We start from the raw sequence: 19573 nt of genomic DNA on the forward strand, positions 1-19573 counted from the left end.
TTAATTAATAGAATATGAAGCAATTGGTATAAAGAATGCTTTTTCCAAACTTTATTTTATAGAAAGTCTGCTATCAAGACATTGCTTTTGTTCAATTACTTTATTTATGACTGAACGTTTCTAAAACTGAAGACATGCATCCGTGCTCTGCACTGCAGTCAAGTTCTGGCAACGTCTCATTCTCTGTTCATTGGCTAACTGTGTTTTGTGACGTCAGATGCGTAGAACGAACCTAAACTTGGCCGCTGTCATAAATGACGCGCACTTTAGTAATGGTACAGGGTACCCTCCACCGCACCCCATACAACAGCTTGCAGAGTATCTATGTACATGTGTATGTAGTACCATACTCTTCTCTCAGTTCATTGCTTGGACTATTTATGGAGGAAGCCACCACGCTAGAGCACAGCTATGTTGTCAGTGATGACTGGCCTTCTTCACTCTATTGTCTCTTTCAATTATATTCTGGAAGTTTCTATGCCTGTGTGCTCAGACCTTATATTAAAAAAGGTGCAGTTACTTTATAACCAATAAATTAATGAAAAGCTAAAAAATAAATAAGAATATGAATCTTGTAAATACTTTAGGAGTAAAAGTAACAACTCACTGAGAAGTGGAAGCATTGAGTCATCAACAGGCACAAAGTGATGGAACAAAGGAAGGGGGAAGATTGTGGGGAAGTATGTGTAGATGCAGAAATTGAATAGAGATTAAGGGCCTTAAGATTACAAGAATGAGGCAGTTGTGAAAGCAGTGATGTTGTTTACCACCTCTGCTGCAATGTCTGCTCTGCTTTTTACGTAACCATGATCACCAACCAACTGTCCACCCAAATGAATGACCACTGACAAACTGAGGCCAAGAGCGGAGTTGGCCTCCCAGTGGTGAAACCTGCTGCTGAACACAACATGCTCAGTTTCAATGGATGCTTCACAACTTGTGCCATCCGAATCCTTCCCTCTTGGCCTATCTTTTCTGAACTACATAGATAAGGGTTATCCTTACAGCACATCCATTCCTGTAATCCTCCTGGCCTCAGTCACTGCTAACCATTTGCATCCACACCTTCCTCCCCACATTTTCACTTTCCTGTGTTTTGTCGCCTCCTGCCAATTCATACCCGTGCATTATCATCACCATCACCATCATCATGCACTGCGTTAACTCACTGGTTCTTGTGCCTGTGAGTTGCATTCCTGTCTTGTACACCCTCTGTCTCCCTCCAAGCCATCAGTCACCCCTTCTCAATCCTCCCTCCCACTTCCTGCCTCTTTTCTCCCTCCACCCACTCCAGTTGACACAAGCCCTTATCCCAGTTTCACTTCCGAACTGCAGTGCTGGCACTGCATATTCAAGTGTGTGTTGTTGACGACTCTATGCCTCTACTGTGTGGTGGGTTGCTACCTTTCTACTAAATTATGTACATTCTGCCTCAATTTTCCATATCACATTCACAATATGACTCCTGTTTTCCTAAAGCTGTACAATTCTGATTAGTGTTTTACATTGTACTATACACCATATGGTTAACTGTTAACAACAATCAAAGTAGATGAAGAACTAGTGTAGATGGGTAACTTCTAAAGCAGTGTGATACAGTGTGATTTGAGTTGCAAAAGAAAGATTTTTTTGCCTGTAGTCTCAGTGCTGCAGCAAGACAAGTCCTGCTATTCCCAAGATCCTTTCACAGAATTGTAGCAAACCAAAACATAACACCTCTGATACTTGTAAAAGGTGACAGCATAGGCTTGTGTCACAACATCTGTGATCACTGCTTCCGAACATCAGTGCAAAATATAAATAAAATACCACTCAGTAGTTTATTGCATAAATGGAAATATGCAACAGCTGTGTAAATTGCATAGTTTGTTATCACTGTATTCTTTATATAGTACTGTGTGTTGTATCATCTGCACTGCAGTCTATTTGTGCTCTTCATTTCTGAAAACTCTGTTAATTGATTCACTCATGTTTACATCATGTATATCACTATCCAGTAGGACACGACAATTTGTATTCAGTTGCCATTCGCCTACAAAAACTGGTTTCTACAATGGCATATTAAAATCTTTGTATTGTTGAACTGTACATTCCTTTCCCTCATGCTTTAACTCCATTGAAAATGCAAGTAAATCCTGGAATGCCTTTTGCAACGATGCTATCACAGTTGTTTCTAATATTTCATGATTTTATTCACGTTGCCTTATTGCTCTCCAGATACTACACATACAAGCTCAAATGCTTTTGCAGTGATGCACTGTTTGTTCAGTAGATATTTTCTCCTTTATATTTTCTTCTCCTCCTCTTTTCTTTTACAATCCTTTTCTTGGCTTCTTTTTGTTCTGCACACTGCTTTGTCCTCCTGTTACTTTTCTTCTTTTGTTCTTTTCCTGTCTTGGACCCATCTTCATTTTCTAACAATCTTCCACTTCATTTTTCTCTTGTCTTGTATCTGTCTTATTTTGCTAAATAAATAAATAATTTCTAGGTAAATACACTGGTTAGAGTATATTCATTATTTTACTAGTTACAAACCCCCCCTAGTATATTTGTTCATATAGCATGCTTTTTAAGTACGACCACTCCCCTTAGCATCTTCTTCAGCTTTCGTCACCTTCTTAAGCTTTTTCTGTTACTTGGCTCACTACCAGGAAGATCTTCGTAAGTATAAGTAGTTATTTGAATCTTGTATAGTTACATTCCTCATTTCATGTCTAGCTGCACTCCTAGTTTACAATATTGAGGGTTCTCTTTTGTGTTGGTAAGTTAATACACTTTTTTTGCAAATCCTTCTGCGGTTCTTTTTTCTCCCACTGCTGGCCATTAAAACTGCAGCTCCATGAAGGTGGCATACTACAAACATCAAATTGGCATGAAATGTTCTACATGCATGCATGTGCAATACCATCTGCAAATTGTGTGTAATGGAAGATTATGCAGCAGGTTATTCATCCAAAAACTGCATCAGAATGTTTCTTGGCTGTGAAGTCATGTTATGCTTTGTGTAAGGAGGGCAGACATCTACCAGTACTTGTTGGACTTCAACACCAGCAGATAACAGAGTACTGAGACTGCAGTTTAGTGCTCTGCAATATCCCTGCTCCATAACTGTTACGCGAATATGGAGTTGATGAGTTAAGAAGGTTCCTACTCAGTGCCATGCAGAAAGTCAGTGGCCCCATGTGACTAGCACCTGAGAGGACAGAAATATTGTTTGCTCAGTTGTGCAGTACCATATAGCCACGCTACATAACTTGGCTCAAGAAACAGGGTTGATTGCAGTAAGATGAGATCTACACATACGTGTGGTAGTATCTGCAGCGTAATGGAATGTCATCACAGTTATCATTGTTGCGGTTTCTCAAGACACGCAGCGAAGAGAGGCACACCAACAATTGTGCACCCAGTGACAACACTGGACACAGGAGGGGCACCCCATTGTCTTTCCAGATTAGATGCACTTCTGTGTACAGTATCATGATGGGGTATATCCATGCATAGAAGCTCCAAGGAGAATGAATGTTGCCAAATTGCATTCATCATCATATATTTGCTGAGAATAGTGTGTGTTTATTTCATTATTCACCAGTTTAAGCAACAGAGCCATTTTCACATGGACTTAACAGTGCAAGTCCTAGTGCCTCTTTGTTCATCAGCAAGAATGGGAACATATACGGCACTTGATTTCGTAAAGTTAAAGTTTATATGATGTTTGACAGTCCTCTGAAACTTTGCATGATTTGCATAGTTGTTTATGCACTGTGGTGGCTGTATGTTGTTTGGATGTTGTGTAATTTGCATTCTTTGTATTTTACTGTCAAGTCCACTTGAAAATAACTCTGCAGTTGAAGATAGTCTGTAAGTGTATAAATAAAACATTGATCTAAGCAAATAAAAAGTCGAGATGTACATAATTTTGCCCTTAAAAATTTCTTATGAATGTGGAACCAAATATGAAAAATCTAATTGATCTCAAACCCTGTTTATTTGAAGACAAGTCTTCTTGCTCGTTTTCCATACTTGCGCTCCCTCTGATCTTAATAGGTTATATTCCGATAGAATACAACTGAACTGAAGAAAGTATTTGTTCAGCAAAGGAGGAATACTGTGTAAAGCAAAGAACCACACGTATTGCAGAGGCTTTTTCAGAGATATTGAAATTCTTGCACTCATACATTTATTCCTCAATAGTATTTTTTATTAATAATTAAAATCAGTTGTAGTGTAATTGTAATTTATGCAACCACAAAATGAGGTATAAAAATAGTTGCCAGCTTCCGCACTGTTCAGAGTGGTAGTCTGTATTTAGGTGCAATGATTTTTTTAAATTATTTATTTATCCATCCTTAGACAATATATATTGTATGGATATCAGTGAAAGCACAAATTATGGTATGAAGTCTAAATATTTTCTTAATAAATGGCATTTTACATTGTTTAATAACCGTAGGTATTTTGATGTAGAACTAGCATACATAAATACAATGCCCTGCATACATATTACATAAATGAAAAAAGATAATTTATATTGTTAAAATAAATTTACTAGGTGTGTTGATATGGAACTAGCAGACATAAATACACAGGCATAAGTACATAATGCATGACGAGGGGGGAAAAATATGATGTCAGGTATAACTTATGCTAGGTGTTCCCAACAATTTTTTAGTTTTCATTTAACATATCCATCCATAGTGTAGAAACAATGCTCATGCAAAAACAGTTTGTTTTTTTTTAAAAAAAAAAAAAAAAAAAAAAAAAGAATACATACTGCTAATTTCTTTTATATTCTGTGGCAGCTTATTATAGATTATCACACCTTGATAATCAGGACTGTTCTGAACTTTTAGCTTAATCTTTCTATGTAAATGGAGGCAATGACTCAACCTTGTCTTATGATAATGAATAATGTTATTCAAGCTACACTTGTCAAGATTTTTTCTGATATACATTATGGTCTGGAAAATAATGCCCAGGTTTTTAAATAATTCTTTGCAATGAGCCCATTTATTGCATTTTGGCATTATTCTTACAGCTCTCTTTTGTAATCTGAAAACTCTTTGTAGATTCTGGGTTCTATCTCCCCAAAAGATTATTCCGTAGCTACAGGTGGTAGTAGGCTGACCTTACACAGATGTCACTGCATACTGATGCAAGGACTCAAAGCAGGTAGCATGTTGTGGAGACCCTCTTTGAGATAATCATGACATGTTCATTCCATTTTAGTTGGCTGTCAATGTAAAGTCCTAAGAATTTAGTGTTAGATACATCTGTTATAGAAGTGTTACGGAATTTTAAATTTGTGGACTTGTTGTACTTCTTGTTTATTCTAAAGTACATGCTGTTTGTTTTCTTAATGTTGAGAGTTACTCTGTTCTCTGTAGACCATTTGTAAACATCTGCTAGTGCTTCATTGGCTTTTTCCAATTGCAGGTCAGGTGTCTTGCTGGTAATCAGTATATTACTGTCATCAGCAAAATGTACTTTTTCTCCTTGCTCCACACATTGTGGGAAATCATTAACATAAATTAAGAACAATAGTGGGCCCAAAACACTTCCTTGTGGGACTCCTATATTAACATACTGTGGGTCAGATAAGTGATCTACCACGTATTTGGATGTGCTATGTGAAATTTCTACTCTCTGCAGTCTGTTATTTAGGAACGATTGGAACCATTTATTTACCGCTCCCCTGACTTCCAGAGACTCCAACTTGTGTAAAAGAATGTCATGATCAACGGTATCGAAGGCCTTCGATAGATCTAGAAAAATTCCAGTTATATAACTGTCCTCGTCTAGTGATTCAAAACCGATTTTTGTAAACTGAGTTATTGTGGTTTCAGTGCTTCTGCCCAGTCTGAAGCCATGCTGTTCCTTGCAGAGAAGATTATATTTTTTTAAGTAGCTCATATGTCTATTTTTGATTCAAGTTTTCACTATTTTGGAAAATACTGGAAGTAAAGCAAGTGGCCTGTAATTTTCTATGTTTTCAACATCACCTATTTTGTGAAGAGATGTGATTTTAGCTAGTTTCAGGTAGTCTGGGAAGCAGCCAGTCTTAAAAGACTGGTTAATGATGTCAACTAAAGGGGCTTTAATGCCGTCTAAGCACTATTTTAACACACAAACTGGGACTTCATCCAGTCCTGTTGATGATTTGTTTTTTAATTGTTTTATGGTACTTCTTACTTCTCTCTCAGTGGCGGGGAGCAAAATCATTGAATTTTTTTATGTAATTTTGCACTGGAATACCAGATCTTATTGGAAATTTGCCCTGTAGGTCTTTTGCAATACTGGTGAAGTATGAGTTTATGAAGTTAGCCAGCTCTTTTTGATCACTGTACTGCCTGATTTCTTGATTTTAATATTTGAGTGTCTCTTTATTATTATTATTATTATTATTATTATTATTATTATTATTATTATTATTTCCAGTCTCGCGTTTAACTAAAGTCCAAGCAGCTTTACTTTTGTTATTTGCATTTTTTATCAGTTTGTCGTTAGGTGACTTTTTAGCTGCCTGAAGTACCTTTCTGTAAATTTTTTTGTAGTTTTTGTAATAGCTTTCAAAACGAGGATCATTGCATGTATTCTTTGCAGAGCTGAATGTCTGAAGGTTTGATCTTAACAGATCTTAGCAGAAAGATCCCTTGTATATAAATGAAAGAAAATTAAAATCATATCACATTAGTCCATTCTACAAATTATCTGTTTACCTAGATTCAAGGTTAGCAGTCCCTGTTAGCTGCATGGCAATTATTTACACTCATTATAAAGAGCCAGCTTTTCTTACAACATTCAGTCAGATGTTGTTCTGTGATAAATATTAACATGTTCCTGCAGTTATTAATGTAACAGTGAGAGATAAGCAGAAGTTGTTTAATATAACAGGAAAAAGCTTCGTAACCACACTCTCCCACTTCCTTGACAGTAGTCACTTCCGTGTTAATTTTGCTTCACAAAGTTTAGCTATGTGAGTACAAGTTTGACAATTTAGGGATAGTTAATTATTAATGCAGTATCTAATATCTGCTTCATTTTGTTAATGTATGTCTTGTCTCGTTCCATGCTTTAAGAGTCTCCTTAGTGAGGAAAACAATGAATGAACAGCTTTGTGAACTGGACATAAGAATACTAACTTTGTTACTCTACTGAATAAAAAGTAGTGACTATTAGTCCCACAATGTGTGCTGATGCACAATATAGCCATCAATTTTTCTGTGATGCAGATGTCGTTCATGAAAATATTTAATGTGCTCATACCTGCAAAATAAAATTGTTGTTGATTATGCTTAACTGTAAATTAATGTTCATAATGGCAAATCCCATGATGAATGAAGAGCCCAAAAAAATCCGGTAAGGAACCTTGACCTTACATCTGTAGTTTTTCTGCATATTTTATTCAGGTTGTGTACACTTACGTATCACCTACAGTAATTACTTTACCTTTTATTTATGTGATTACTTTCAGTGCATTACGTAAATTATTCCAATAGTAATATCACAAATACAGTGGAACTTCACATAGCGAGCATAATTTGTTCCAGAATCTTACTCGTAGTGAGGAACACTCATTTTTTATCCCATATAAATTAATGTAAAATATGATAGTGCATTCCATGCAGAAAAAGTACTAAAAGTTTTAACTTATTCATGCAATTTATTCAAAGATAATTTTACATACAGTATTGTGTACTTTCTCATTCATGATACATAACTATTTCTTTTTTCTAGGAAACTATCTATGGCCATTTGTTTCTGCCAGCACTTCAACACTTGGCAAAAATGTGACACATAGCTCGCATAGCCACTGCTTTATTGGGGTGATGATTTTCAGTGTACAATGTAACTGATTCCCATGCTTTCAGCATTTATCTTATTGCGCCAGAAGATGGCTGCTTTGCTGTTACCGCTTCCTCCTCCTCCTCCTCCTCCTCCTCCTCCCCCCCCCTCCCCCCCCCCCCCCCCCCCCCCCCCCCTCCTCCGCCCCCCCTCCCCCTTCACAACTTCCTTCGGTAGTCATTTCATGGCTGTGATCTTCCACAAGCTCATCAATATCATTGTTATCCACTTCTAGTCCATGCTCTTGGCCAAAGACGCAATCTCGTTGACTACAGGCTGCACAGGTACTGACTCAAATGCCTCCTAGTCACATACGACAATGCACTCCAGCCAAATCTTCTTCCAACCAGAAGTGAGAGTCCCCTTGGTAACCCCTTCTCACTCCTTTTTGATCATCTTGACGTAGGCAACAATGTCAAAGTGATATTTCCAAAACTTTCTGCAAGTGAGATTGGTAGCTTCAGTCAACTCAAAGCAATGCTCAGAGTGTTTTAGTGTTGTTGTTGTTGTTGTTGTTGTTGTTGTGGTCTTCAATCCCGAGACTGGTTTGATGCAGCTCTCCATGCTACTCTATCCTGTGCAAGCTGCTTCTTCTCCCAGTACCTACTGCAGCCTACATCCTTCTGAATCTGCTTAGTGTATTCATCTCTTGGTCTCCCTTTATGATTTTTACCCTCCATGCTGCCCTCCAATAATAAATTGGTGATCCCTTGATGTCTCAGAACATGTCCTACTAACTGATCCATTCTTCTAGTCAAGTTGTGCCACAAGCTCCTCTTCTCCCCAATTCTATTCAATACCTCCTCATTAGTTATGTGATCTACCCATCTAATCTTCAGCATTCTTCTGTAGCACCACATTTTGAAAGCTTCTATTCTCTTCTTGTCTAAATTATTTATCGTCCACGTTTCACATCCATACATGGCTACACTCCATACAAATACTTTCAGAGACGACTTCCTGACATTTAAATCTATACTCGATGTTAACAAATTTTTCTTCTTCAGAAATGCTTTTGTTGTCATTGCCATTCTATATTTTATATCCTCTCTACTTTGACCATCATCAGTTATTTTGCTCCCCAAATAGCAAAACTCCTTTTCTACTTTAAGTGTCTCATTTCCTAATCTAATTCCCTCAGCATCACCCGACTTAATTCGACTACATTCCATTATCCTCGTTTTACTTTTGTTGATGTACATCTTATACCCTCCTTTCAAGACACTGTCCATTCCGTTCAACTGCTCTTCCAAGTCCTTTGCTGTCTCTGAGAGAATTACAATGTCATCGGCGAACCTCAAAGTTTTTATTTCTTCTCCATGGATTTTGATACCTACTCCGAATTTTTCTTTTGTTTCCTTCACTGCTTGCTCAATATACAGATTGAATAACATCGGGGAAAGGCTACAACTCTGTCTCACTCCCTGCCCAACCACTGCTTCCCTTTCATGTCGCTCGACTCTTATAACTGCCATCTGGTTTCTGTATAAATTGTAAATAGACTTTCGCTCTCTGTATTTTACCCCTACCACCTTCAGAATTTGAAAGAGAGTATTTCAATCAACATTGTCAAAAACTTTCTCTAAGTCTACAAATGCTAGAAACGTAGGTTTGCCTTTCCTTAATCTTTCTTCTAAGATAAGTCATAGGGTCAGTATTGCCTCACATGTTCCAACATTTCTACGGAATCCAAACTGATCTTCCCCGAGGTCGGCTTCTATCAGTTTTTCCCTTCGTCTGTAAAGAATTCTCATTAGTATTTTGCAACTATGACTTATTAAACTGATAGTTCGGTAATTTTCACATCTGTCAACACCTGCTTTCTTTGGGATTGGGATTATTGTATTCTTCTTGAAGTCTAAGGGTATTTCGCCTGTCTCATACATCCTGCTCACCAGATGGTAGAGTTCTGTCAGGACTGGCTCTCCCAAGGCTGTCAGTGGTTCTAATGAAATGTTGTCTACTCCGGGGGCCTTGTTTGGACTCAGGTCTTTCAGTGCTCTGTCAAACTCTTCACGCAGTATCGTATCTCCGATTTTGTCTTCATCTACATCCTCTTCCATTTCCATAATATTGTCCTCAAGTACATCGCCCTTGTATAGACCCACTATATACTCCTTCCACCTTTCTGCTTTCCCTTCTTTGCTTAGAACTGGGTCTCCATCAAAGCTCTTGATATTCATGCAAGTGGTTCTCCTTTCTCCAAAGGTTTCTTTAATTGTCCTGTAGGCAGTATCTGTCTTACCCCTAGTGAGATAAGCCTCTACATCCTTACATTTGTCCTCTAGCCATCCCTGCTTAGCCATTTTGCACTTCCTGTCAATCTCATTTTTGAGACGTTTGTATTCCTTTTTGCCTGCTTCATTTACTGCATTTTTATATTTTCTCCTTTCATCAATTAAATTCAATATTTCTTCTGTTTTAGTGTAGAGCTCCTTAAAGGTAGAATTAATCTACTGGTCCCTAAGCTGGAGTAATGGAGTGGTCTTGGGAGGCAGAAAATGGATCTTGATCAATTGAAGTTCTTCGAGGTGGTGGTATTGTAGGCCTGAAGAATGGACAGTAGCATTGTCCATAACAAGCAAGACATGGAGTGGCAGATTTATCTCAAGCAAATATATTTTTACTGAAGGACAAAACACTTCATTGACCCAGCCTCAAAAAAGATCGTATGTCACCCAAGCCTTGTTGTTGGACCTCCATATCACATTTAACTTACTCTTCTGCACTTTATACTTATTGAAGGCTCATGGAGATTCTGAATGGTAACCAATAAGTGGTTTAATTTTCAAATTGCCACTTGCATTGGCACAGAATAGCAGTGTGAAATAATTACTTTTCATTTATCCATATAAGGAGCAACCTTTTGACATTGTCCAGAATAAGCAACTATTGTTTAGATCAGGCTGTTCCAACAGAGCTCCAGGGAGCCGGAGCGCTCCGGAGCGCTCTCTGCGGCAGCTCGGAGCCCCCTGGCCGCATGCAGCCGCAACTGACGCAATAATCCGTGTTCAATGACAGCTATGACTAGCTGCGGGAGCCCTGTACTTCTATTGGAGGATACCTTTCTATTGATTGAGAGGGATGGTCGTCCGCAGTGTGTTGTACGTCATAAAGTATTTAAATCTGTGAAGAGGTACAACATGCAACGACATTATACATGTCTTCAAGTAAATGAAGAACTCTTGGATGTGGTACCACTTGATTACACCGCAACAGGATGTGACATTTTTGAAGCTGTTTGTGAATCAGTGGACAATATGAATTTGCCGTGGGATAAGCTCTATTCTGTAGCGACAGACAGTGCACCACAAATGAAAGATGTCGTGAAGTGTGTGAATTTTGTGCGGCATCACGGTATGAATCATCGCCAATTCAAAGGATTCCTGAAAGATATGGAAGCAGAGTATGGGGATATACCTTACCACAGCACAGTTCTTTGACTGAGTCAGGGAAAAGTTCTTGATGTTTTCTTTGCCATTCGTGAGGAAGTTTCCCTTTTTCTCGAAATGAAAGAGGAAGAAATGCGTTGTCAGAAAGATGTAAAATGGATATCAGACCTGGCGTTCCTAGCTGACATAACTATGCATCTGAATAATATAAATCTGTCATTGCAGGGCAAAGGACAGCTAATCGTTGACATGCACGACCAGATCAAAGCGTTCGTGGGAAGGTTACGTTATTTTGAGAGGCACATGTGTAATAGACATTTAACGTTCTTCAATAGTCTTGCTTCTTTAAAACTACATGAAGGTACTACTTTCGGCGATTACCAAGCAAAGTTAAAGCAGCTCATCACGTCGTTTGAAACACGATTCCGAGACCTCACTAGTGTGGAAATGGAACTCCTTTTTCAGTTTCCTCCGATGACTTGTCATCGTCAGTTCAATTGGAGATTATTGATTTGCAAAATTCAACTTTGTTGAAATTGAGGTACTACAACACGTTGCATTTGTTACGATGGTATCGTTCATTACAGCAAAAAACTTTTCCCAAGCTACACAACAATGTGGCTCAGATCACGTGCATGTTTGGATCTACGTATTGTTGTGAGCAGCTTTTCTCAGCAATAAAAAGAGTAAAAAGTAAGGAACGATCAATTCTTCAGGATGTAACAATGAAGGCCATCCTCCGCATTAACGCTGCGAACACTTTGACGACTGATATTTCTGATCTTGTAATGAAAATAAAATTTCAAGCTACAGAGGCCCAATAAATTTAGTATGCAATTTCTAGTAAAACAGTTGTTTCTTATTTATTTCCTGGTCATTGTATTTCCTTACGTAGCATGTAACCACGTCTTAGCAGCTAAGAGTATGAGGCTGTCGATCTTGTAAGACGCAGCTGGCACATCAAAACGCTTGCCTTGCCGCCTGCCTCAGCCAGCCGTGCCACGTGCTAGCGCGCCTGCCCACTTGAATGGTCACAGCGAGCGACACGGCTCCCTGGAGAAGGAAGCGCTCCGCGGCTCACAACGGAGCCGACGAGCTGGAACAGCCTGGTTTAGATACTCTTGTAACTCCGTTTGAAATATTTATCTGTATCGTTAATCTTGTACCTGTTCTTGAGGATAGTGCAAGTAGTTGATGTAGACTGATTGCATGAGTGTACTAAATTAGCAATGCTCACACCACATTCATATTTTTCAATGATTGTATGTTTCATTTCTAAGGTCACTATCTTTGTCTTATAGTCATCTTCTTGTGGCTTTATCTTCGGGAACATTTCTATGAAAGTTATTAATATTAAAATTTGCACACAAAAAAAGACTGTGTGTATACAAGTTTAGAAAAATGTGTGATCACAAGCTGCACTAAGATGGTAGCAGAAAGAGCGCTAAACCCGGACTGTAGTATGTACTAAAAACATTGTTCACATGTCGCTGCTGACTGAAAGGTGTTCAAATGGTCGAACGTTTCCTCCGGCACGTGCAAACAGCTGGTAACATCACACTAAATCATTGTCACTTGTTGTGCAAAACATCACTCGTTAAGTGAGTCATATTTTTACACTTTGTTTCGCTCGTTATGCGAATTGCACTTATGGGAGATGCTCATTAAGCAAGATTCCACTGTAGTACTTCAAACCATTTACTGCAACGGGAACAGCTGGATCCATACTGACAGATCTGCAGCAGAATGAATGAGAGGAAATGAAAAAAGGCCATTCAGCCATCGAGGAAAAGAGAAGAAATAGGAATTGAAAAGCTGAAGTGTTCAATGATGGGAAGGGAAATGAAAATTGCCTCGACCCTAGGTGCAGAAGAGACAAGATATTGAAAGCAGACAAGATGTTGAAAGCAATCATTGCCCGTAAATACATTGTTCAAGTGGTGGTGGTGGTGGTGGTTAGTGTTTAACGTCCCGTCGACAACGAGGTCATTAGAGACGGAGCGCAAGCTCGGGTTAGGGAAGGATTGGGAAGGAAATCGGCCGTGCCCTTTCAAAGGAACCATCCCGGCATTTGCCTGAAACGATTTAGGGAAATCACGGAAAACCTAAATCAGGATGGCCGGAGACGGGATTGAACCGTCGTCCTCCCGAATGCGACATTGTTCAAGTGGTGGCACTGTACTGCTAATATCTATTTCCCTTTTTTGCCCAAAATGATGTTAATATTCATGTTAGTGCCTTTTTTAATTTGGATGCTATCTAATATATCACATTTTATTTTTATTTACTTTTACTGAAATCTGACCATAATTTATTTGTGAACTGTAGACTAAAACTGAAGAAAATTAGGAAATTAAGTAGATAAATTGAAAGCTCCTGCGGTTGTTGACAGTTTCAAAGGGAGAATCAGACAATGGTTGATCAAAATGTGGGTAAGGATCACAAAAGAAGACAAATGAGTAGCTTTGAGAGATGAAATAGGGAAAGTAGTTGATGATCACATGGATAAAAAGATAAGACTAAATAGAAACCGCTGGATAAGTCAGGAGATACTGAATTTAATTGACAAAAGGAGAAAATATAAAAATGCAACAAATTAAGCAAGTGGAAGAGAAACCAGATGTCTGATAAATGAGATTGGTAGAAAATGCAAACTGGTTAGAGGTTTTAGAACCATGCATTAAAGAGATCTTTGGAAAGAAGGAAATTAACTGTATGAACATCAAGGGCAAGCCAGTACTAAGCAATGAAGGGGATAGGCTGAAAGGTGGAAGGAATATATTGAGGATCTATGTAAGGGAAAGAAACTTGAAGACAATATTATAGACAGCAAAGAGAATGGACATGGAGGTGAGATGGGAGATATGATACTGTGAAAAGAATTTGGCAAATCACTCAAAGAGCTAAGTAAAACAAGATGGCCGAAATAAGACAACCTTCCCCGAGAGCTACTGGGATATGTGGAAGAGTCAGCCACGATGAAGTCATTCAACCTAGTGTGCAAGATACAACATATGAGACAGGCAAAATATCCTCATACTTTAGCAAAAACATAGTTATTTAACTTTCGAAGTGCTGACAGGTGTGAATGCTAATGAACCATCAGTTAAAAGTCATGGTTGCGAAATACTGACACGAATTATTTACATAAGAATGCAGAAGCTTGTAGAGGTCAACTGTGGGGAAGATCAGTTGGATCCCGGAGAAATGTAGGTACATGTGAGGCAATAGTGACTACAACTTATCTTAGAAGTTAAATTAAAGAAAGGTAAACTTATGTTTGTAAATTTAGAGGAAGCTTTTGACAATGTCGACAGGTCTACACTCTTTGAAATTCTAAAAGCATCAGAGATAAAATATAGTTAGTGAACAGTTATTTACAGCTTTTGCAAACCAGACTGCATTTAAAAGGGTTGAAGGGCATGAAAGAGAAGCAGCGGTAGAGAAGCGAGTGTGACAGACTTATAGCCTATCCCAATTTTATTCAGTCTGTACACTGAGCAATGTGTTCAAAAAGCCAAGGAAAAATTTAGAAAGGGGATTAAAGTTCATGGAGAAGAAATAAAAGCTGTGTGATTTGCCAGTGATGTCGTAATTCCATTAGAGACAGCTAAGGACTTCGCAGAGCAGTTGAACTGAAAGGATAATGTGTTGAAAATAAGTTATTAGCTGAACATCAATAAAACCAAAACAACGGTAGTGAAGTATAGCCAAATTAAATCAGGTGATGCAGAGGGAATTAGATCAGAAAGTGAGATGCTAAAAGTAGTTGGCATTAAAATAAACGATGGTGGATGAGGTAGTGAAGTTATAAAATTCAGTCTGACAACAGCAAGAGAAGCATTTCGAAAAGAGGGGAATTTGTTAATGTCTTATGTAAATTCAAGAGTTAATCAATTTTTCTGAAAGTATTTGTCTGGAGTGTATCCTTGTAAGCAGGTGAAATGTGTACAAGATGAGCATAGAAGTTTTTGATTGTGGTGCTATAGAAGAACGCTGAAAGTTAAGTAGGTAAATTGAATAACAAATGAGCTGGTAGTGAAAAATTTTTTTTGGGGGGGGGGGGGGGGGGGGGGTTGTGGCACAACTTGACTAAAAGAAGGGATGAGGCGATAGTACACATCCTGAGGTATCAACGAATTGTCAGTTTGCTAGTGGAAGGAAGGAAGGAAGAGTGCACGTGTTGTAGTGTAACGACGCATATGACTCAATGATTTTTGTTTGAAATATGACCATGTGCAGACTTCGTCACCTACATCATTTACAAAACACTAAAAAAAATATTTAAATTCTTTTAAAGTTCTGTATAAAAGATTCTTGAACGAAACTGTAATTAAAACACCTTCAGTTGAGTCGTTTGTGCAAAATTAATGTCTTGGAAAAATTCAGTAATAATTCTTGCTCAATATAACTCTTCATAAATAATTCTCAAACACGTATTTAAGCTTTAGAGCATACACTGTTTTATTGTCTTTGTATATGCTACATACAGATGTGGACATCAGACTCGACAAAACAGAACTGAACAAAATACAACATGAACTAAACATTCTGTGACCTCATTACAATGAAAAATTATAATTTTTTATTTATTTGAATGTTGGAAGTTCGACGCAACAACCCGGTCACAGGATCTTCTGCTGCTCTTTGGCCATTGACCCGCGATGTCCATTTGGGAGGACGACGGTTCAATCCCGTCTCCAGCCATCCTGATTTAGGTTTTCTGTGATTTCCCTAAATCGTTTCAGGCAAATGCCAGGATGGTTCCTTTGAAAGGGCACGGCCGATTTCCTTCCCCATCTTTCCTTAACCTGAGCTTGTGCTCCGTCTCTAATGACCTCATTGTTGACGGGACGTTAAACACTAACCTCCTCCTCATCCTCCTCTTCCTCCTCCTCCTCCTCCCGCGACGTCTAGTGGCCAGCAATTTTCTTTCTGGTTACGGCAGTGAAGATGCTGTTTCCGCGAGTTGCGCTGTTCTCTCCAAACTTGAAACATACAAAACAAAAATACAAACTTTAAATATTTTACAAACATAAGAAAATATTACAAATACATAAAAAAAACTCTAAATTAAACTTATATTTACCTGCAAACTGAGCTGATCCTTGTGGAACGTGACGCTTTAATTTTGCGTGTGTGTATGTGTGTGTGTGTGTGTGTGTGTGTGTGTGTGTGTGAGAGAGAGAGAGAGAGAGAGAGAGAGAGAGAGAGAGAGAGAGGAAGGAAGGAAGATACAGAGAGAGAGAGATTGGTGAAGGGGGAGAGGGTCAAAATTTTACGGGAGACAAGGCTCGAACACAATAAGCAGTTTCAAATGGATGTTGGTTGTGGTTGTTATGCAGATACGAACTGTCTTGCACAGATAGACTAGCATAAAAAGCTGCATAAAACCACAATCACAGCAATAACATCATCAAATTCTGTAGCTCTTTGTTGTCAGTGCTGTGCGTGATGTAAATTAGGGCTATAAACTTCTACTGTAAATGGAAACTGTAGAGTATAGCTGTATTTTTCGCCCTGCTGAAGAATCAGCTTAAATGTTCAGTAGGACATCTGTGCTCTTTTAGTGCTAAAAGTTTTATTGATTTATATATTTCTTGAGGATCAATTACAGAAAAATTGTCTTCCCACTACCCCAACTATAGTCAGAATCTTATTTTAGTGCACCAGTTCTGAAATCCTTCTTTGTATCATCCTAATGGTGATGTACACCTATTTATTTATTATTTATTTGTCCCGTAGATCAAATCAGTACAATGGCTTGTACAACTGATATGGGATAAGTCAATACAAATATACAGTTTACAGGAGTCTAAAACAGTAAGCAAGAGCACAGAAGAATGATTATTTTACATTACCTACAAATTATGTTACTTAAAGTTACAGCTTTACAGAGAATTGTTACATGATGTGACAAAATTGACTTAATAACATTCAGCTTTGATACATTATCATGCACTAAGAAAATTTTGATTTGAAATATTCCTGGATGGTATGAAAGCAGTCTTCTATTAAAAGAGATTTCACCATCTGTTTGAATTTATTTATTTCTTGGATTTCTTGTATAAAAGTTGGAAGATGGTTATATAATTTTATTCCCATGTACTTGACACCATCACTGTACAGTTTTGTTGAGTGGGGAAGTATTCTTAGAAAGGTTTTTAATCTTGTGTCATAATCATGGTAATCTATATTTTTGCTAATTTTGTTGATACTTTTTTTGGTAAAGAATAATAATTCTAGTATGTATTGGCATGGGAGGGGCAAAATATTTAGTTTCTTAAATAATGGTTTACAAGTGTCTCTTTGTTTTTTGAACATAGTTGTTCTGACTATCTTCTTTTGCAGTTTGAATATCTTAATTGATTCAGAATTTTGACCCCAGAAGATGATTCTGTAGTTAAGTACAGAGTGAAAGAATGCATGGTACATTGTGGTTAGGGTACTTGTGTTAGTGACGTTCCTTATTGATCTTATCATGAAGCATACTTTACTAAGTTTTGTGCTGGTAACGTCAATGTGCCTTTTCCATGTGAGCGTATCAGTAATAGTGACCCCCAAAAATTTTATTTCATTTTCAAGTTTAACATTATTTTTTTCCAGTGATATAGTTGGTAGTAATAGATTTCTGTTTTGGGCAGTGTGGAAGGTTATTCCAATTGTCTTTTTTGCATTAAGAAGCAGCCTGTTACTTTGAAGCCATCGACTTATTTGATCTGTGGTCCTATCTACAGGTTGTCCCAGCTATCTTGTCCACCCAAAATATCTCTGGAACAATAACAGCTATTTGAAAACGACTTTCACCGGTATCAATGTAGGGCTGGGGCCCATGAATATACATATTTGGAAACATTCTAAAACGAAAGCATATGTGTTTTTTAACACAAACTTATGTTTTTTTAAATGGACCTCCTATATTTTTTCTTCAGCAATCCATAGCATGACAAAGCACATACACAATGGCGTTGATTGCATCGCAATATTCCCATTACATCCCGAGATATTGAGACGCGAAGTTGACGTTTGAAACACCCGACATGCACTGCTAGCGCACGTCCTGAGGCTCAGGCGTGAACCCCATACTGCCCGTAATCGCGATGTGATTGACAAGTAAGTGTCCCTCTTGATAAGTATGGAGGTGTGAAGACCCTCCATGAACGTGTGTGACGGAGGAGACCAGATCTGTGGAAGAATTGCTCATGGATTCTTCGTCAGAACAACATGCTGGCCCATAACACTACGTCTGTGAACAGATTTTTGGCAAAAAACAACCAGTGATGGAACAGCCACTGTACTCGCCTGATCTAGCATCATGCGATTTCTTTCTCTTCCCAAAACTGAAGTCTGCACCCATGGGAACCAGATTCGAGTCCATAAATGCAGTAAAGGAAAAAGCAACAAGCCTGCTCAACAGCATAACACAAAAAGACTCGCAGCAGTACTTCCAACAGTGGAAAATTCATGTGGAATGGTGCAGATTTCATGCAGGGGACTATGTAGAAAGAGACAATATTTCAGTTTTATAAGTTTTTCAATAGAAATTTAGGGCATGAGTCCAGTTTCTGTATTGCCATACCTTGTATATTTCTTCCTTGGTAATGTTCAAGGTGAAAATCAATCTTTACCAAAAATATGGTGACTATGATAACTAAAGTTCAGCATCCATACATCTATCTGTATAATCTTCAAGTGAGAGGTGGCAGAAAATAAGTGTAGAATAAATTTAAAATTTCTTAGTGATGGGAGCACACAAGTGGAAATCTCCTCTGTTATATCTGTCAGTTAATGTACTTTTACTGCAGTTTTTTACTGCATTACAGGTACATTGTTTGATACATGTAGCAGGGGAGATTTCCACAAGCATACTCTTGTCACTAAGCAATTTCAAATTTATTCTACACTTATTTTCTGCCATGTTTCACTTGAAGGTCATAAAGGCTGATAATGAATGCTGAACTGTAGCTGTCATTGTTGTTAATAGATTGATTTTTGCCTCAAAATACCAACATATCAAGGAAAATGTTTTGTGCCATTTGGGTACAGATATGATACATCCAGTGAGCAGATGTGATGAAAACCATGCAGTCTTTAAGTGCAACTGATTGTTTCATGCAATTGGGAATTTTTTGTTTCAGCTGATTTAAGTAAATGCTGGTTTCGTAAAATTTACTCATTTTCCAAAGTATCAGAGACACTTTTACTAGGATGGATATCAGGTAAAGAAGCAGAGTATATGGAAACATTAGCACACGAGGAAGTTGCAGAAAAGTGCACGGAGATACTGAGAAAGTTTCTTAATGATCCATTTGTACCTAAACCAAAGCTCTGTGTATGGT

General features: G+C 38.1%; 1 protein-coding gene across 2 annotated transcripts in view; it reads left to right on the top strand.

Moving 5' to 3' along the window:
• LOC124774952 (spermine oxidase) overlaps nucleotides 1–19573 on the top strand; it is a 146246-nt gene that overhangs the window by 26110 nt on the left and 100563 nt on the right. For both annotated transcript variants that reach the window (XR_007015586.1, XM_047249706.1), the window contains exon 4: nucleotides 19373–19571. Coding sequence is in view for 1 of the 2 variants with exons in the window: in XM_047249706.1 (XP_047105662.1) it covers nucleotides 19373–19571 (199 nt within the window). In the remaining variant the exon portion in view is untranslated. The remainder of the gene's footprint in view (nucleotides 1–19372; nucleotides 19572–19573) is intronic.

This window comes from Schistocerca piceifrons, chromosome 1, assembly GCF_021461385.2.
Source record: "Schistocerca piceifrons isolate TAMUIC-IGC-003096 chromosome 1, iqSchPice1.1, whole genome shotgun sequence".
Classification (NCBI taxonomy): domain Eukaryota; kingdom Metazoa; phylum Arthropoda; class Insecta; order Orthoptera; family Acrididae; genus Schistocerca; species Schistocerca piceifrons.